The sequence below is a fragment of the Gymnoscopelus microlampas genome (genome assembly GCF_963454915.1).
Source record: "Gymnoscopelus microlampas genome assembly, chromosome: 13".
Classification (NCBI taxonomy): Eukaryota; Metazoa; Chordata; class Actinopteri; order Myctophiformes; family Myctophidae; genus Gymnoscopelus; species Gymnoscopelus microlampas.
The window spans coordinates 13,121,777-13,124,276 of record NC_139950.1 but is presented as its reverse complement, the minus strand read 5'-3'; the positions used below and the strand labels follow the sequence as shown (position 1 = coordinate 13,124,276).

Genomic DNA, 2,500 nt, shown 5'->3' with positions numbered 1-2,500 from the left:
AGTCAGACGGGGGAGGTTGTTTACCACGTTGCCGCGGTAGCGGTCGTGTACAACCCACTGACGCACACTCAGAGGTTCTACCTTGGTCACCATGACGACATACTGAGTCTGACTTTACACCCGCTGAAAGACTACACAGCTACAGCACAGGTACTACTACTACTACTGCTGCTACTGCTGCTGCTGCTGCTGCTACTACTGCTGCTGCTGCTGCTGCTACTACTGCTAGTAGCTCAGGGTAGAGGACAGAGTACAGCTAGCCTGGGACCAGACGAATCTGCGAGTGCAAAAAAAAATTGCACTCTGCGATTTGGGTCTGGCACCGCTCCATAGAGAATCCATTTCCTGTTCCAGAAGACGTGTGTAACCAATCAGGGCCCAGTATTTGAATATGGGCGACTGTAATTGGTAGTTGGTCGTAGGTCTAACCAATTGCGTCGAGGGCCATTGTTTTGATCCCGCCCCTTGGGAAACAAAACGTCCTCATGGAAGCACCAGACTCATATCCACGCAGTGATATAGTCTAGCTACGCCAGGCTAGAGTACAGCAACTTGCAATGGGCCTGGTTTTCAAGATACTCAAGGGACCAGTGCTCATTTACCTGTCTAACAACTTCAAAAGAGTGAGAAACGCCCACGGACACAACACCCAGAGGGAGCTCCACTGATCCATCTCGACTTATGTGACCAATTTCACTGTTGTTGTATACTCTCACCTTTACCTTGTTGGTCACTCTGGATAAGAGATAAACTATTTATCTCTTATATCTTAAAAAAGAAATCAGAAAAGTAGTTGCTTCTTATATACTAGTTTGCAAAGAGACACATTTGTATTATTATATTTTGCAATCATTGAACCACTTAAACCCCAGCATCCGTATTGTGGGGAAAGCTTAGCTGAAATTAGGCAATAAACAAGCTCACAACGTCTCGCGTTTGCGACACGTTGTGAGCTTGCCTTTCAACGAAAGCTTTCCCGACAACAGAAAACTGAAAATAAACCAGTATAGAGCCCTGAGGGACTCCGGTCAACCATATAGGGTTTACGTGTGTGTGTGTGTGTGTGTGTGTGTGTGTGTGTGTGTGTGTGTGTGTGTGTGTGTGTGTGTGTTCAGGTGGGACGGGACCCAGCCATCCATGTGTGGGACATTCAGACATTGAAGTGTCTGTCTGTGTTAAAAGGACATCACCACAGAGGAGTGTGTGCACTGGACTTCTCAGGTACCATGGCGCGCGTGCGTTTGTTCAATCCACTACAATATGAAAATCAACTTGCAGACACTTCCAGTGTTAATTTTGGCGACTACAACGATGACGAAAACTAAATAAAAACTAAAGCTATGATGATTAAAACTATGACTTAACATATTGACAATTTTGTCAATACATAAAAACTAGACTAGAAGTCATGGAGGAATTAAGACAAATAATTTTATACTTGGTTGTGGGCGTGTGTCACATTCCGAAAATAGCCAATCTACAGCGTAATCACAATGTTGTGAGCTTGTAGATCGGCTATTTTCGGCACAAAGTTAAGTATAAATCTTGATGCTATCAAGGCCTGCCAAGATAAACTTTAGTTGACTAAATTAACTGTAGTGTTAGGATATGAGTGAGGAATAGGACCCAATTTCACTACAAGCAGGTAGGCAGGTTAAAACATTTTTTTTTAAATAACGACGAACAGTGAATGATAAACATATACAAGAACTCAAACTAGTAGACACTAGACTCACACTGACACTAAATGACAAACTGACAATGAAATCGACAACACAGAGGAGTTTAAGTAGACACAGCACTAACAGGACACAGGTGAAACTCAAAGTACAATCAACACAGAATTGGACAAGACTAACAGAACACAGGTGAACAAAATAACCAATTAGAGTGGGATGAGACAACACAGGTAGTAATCTACAAGGGCAAGCAGGAAAACACAAAAATTAATACAATATAAGATGCACAAGAAACACATGGGGAATAAACAAAACTCAGACCTAGACAGAACACTGAAAACATTTCAGATGACTAAAAGTATGATTAAAACTACATTCAAAAGACTATGACTACAACTAAATCAAAATTTGCTGTCAAAATTAACACTACTAGACCATACCCGGTCGGCGCAGCGCATCCGTGGGGGGATATGCGCACATGATCTGGCAACCCGGGAGGCAGTTTGTCCCATAGCTGGGCAGCCGCAGCTATGGGACGACATTCTTTGACACAAAAACGCTAATAAGAAGCTGGGATTTGATTAAATTGAAAAACGGGCTTCACAGTTGCGTTCAGATTGTAATGGTCAATGGCTGTGTGCAAAATCAGAGCAATTGGTCCAGCCAGTGAGGAGAACCGGGTATCTTCACTCACGTACCACTACACTCACGTACCACTACAGAGGTTACTAGAATTATAGTAGGATTATAGTAGGATGGACACTTCCAACTTAGCCTACTTCAAATACATAAACCAACACAGTGAACTTTATCCTTGACTT

The 2,500-nt window shown here is 42.8% G+C and overlaps 1 protein-coding gene across 1 annotated transcript in view; it reads left to right on the top strand.

Moving 5' to 3' along the window:
- Positions 1-2,500, top strand: part of LOC311058223 (echinoderm microtubule-associated protein-like 6) — a gene marked incomplete at both ends in the record, with an annotated part of 35,895 nt that overhangs the window by 12,858 nt on the left and 20,537 nt on the right. Inside the window, 2 exons of the mRNA XM_084075588.1 lie at positions 1-150; positions 1,116-1,221. The exon at positions 1-150 is cut by the window's left edge and continues 37 nt beyond it. Coding sequence (XP_083931714.1) covers positions 1-150; positions 1,116-1,221 — 256 coding nt within the window. The remainder of the gene's footprint in view (positions 151-1,115; positions 1,222-2,500) is intronic.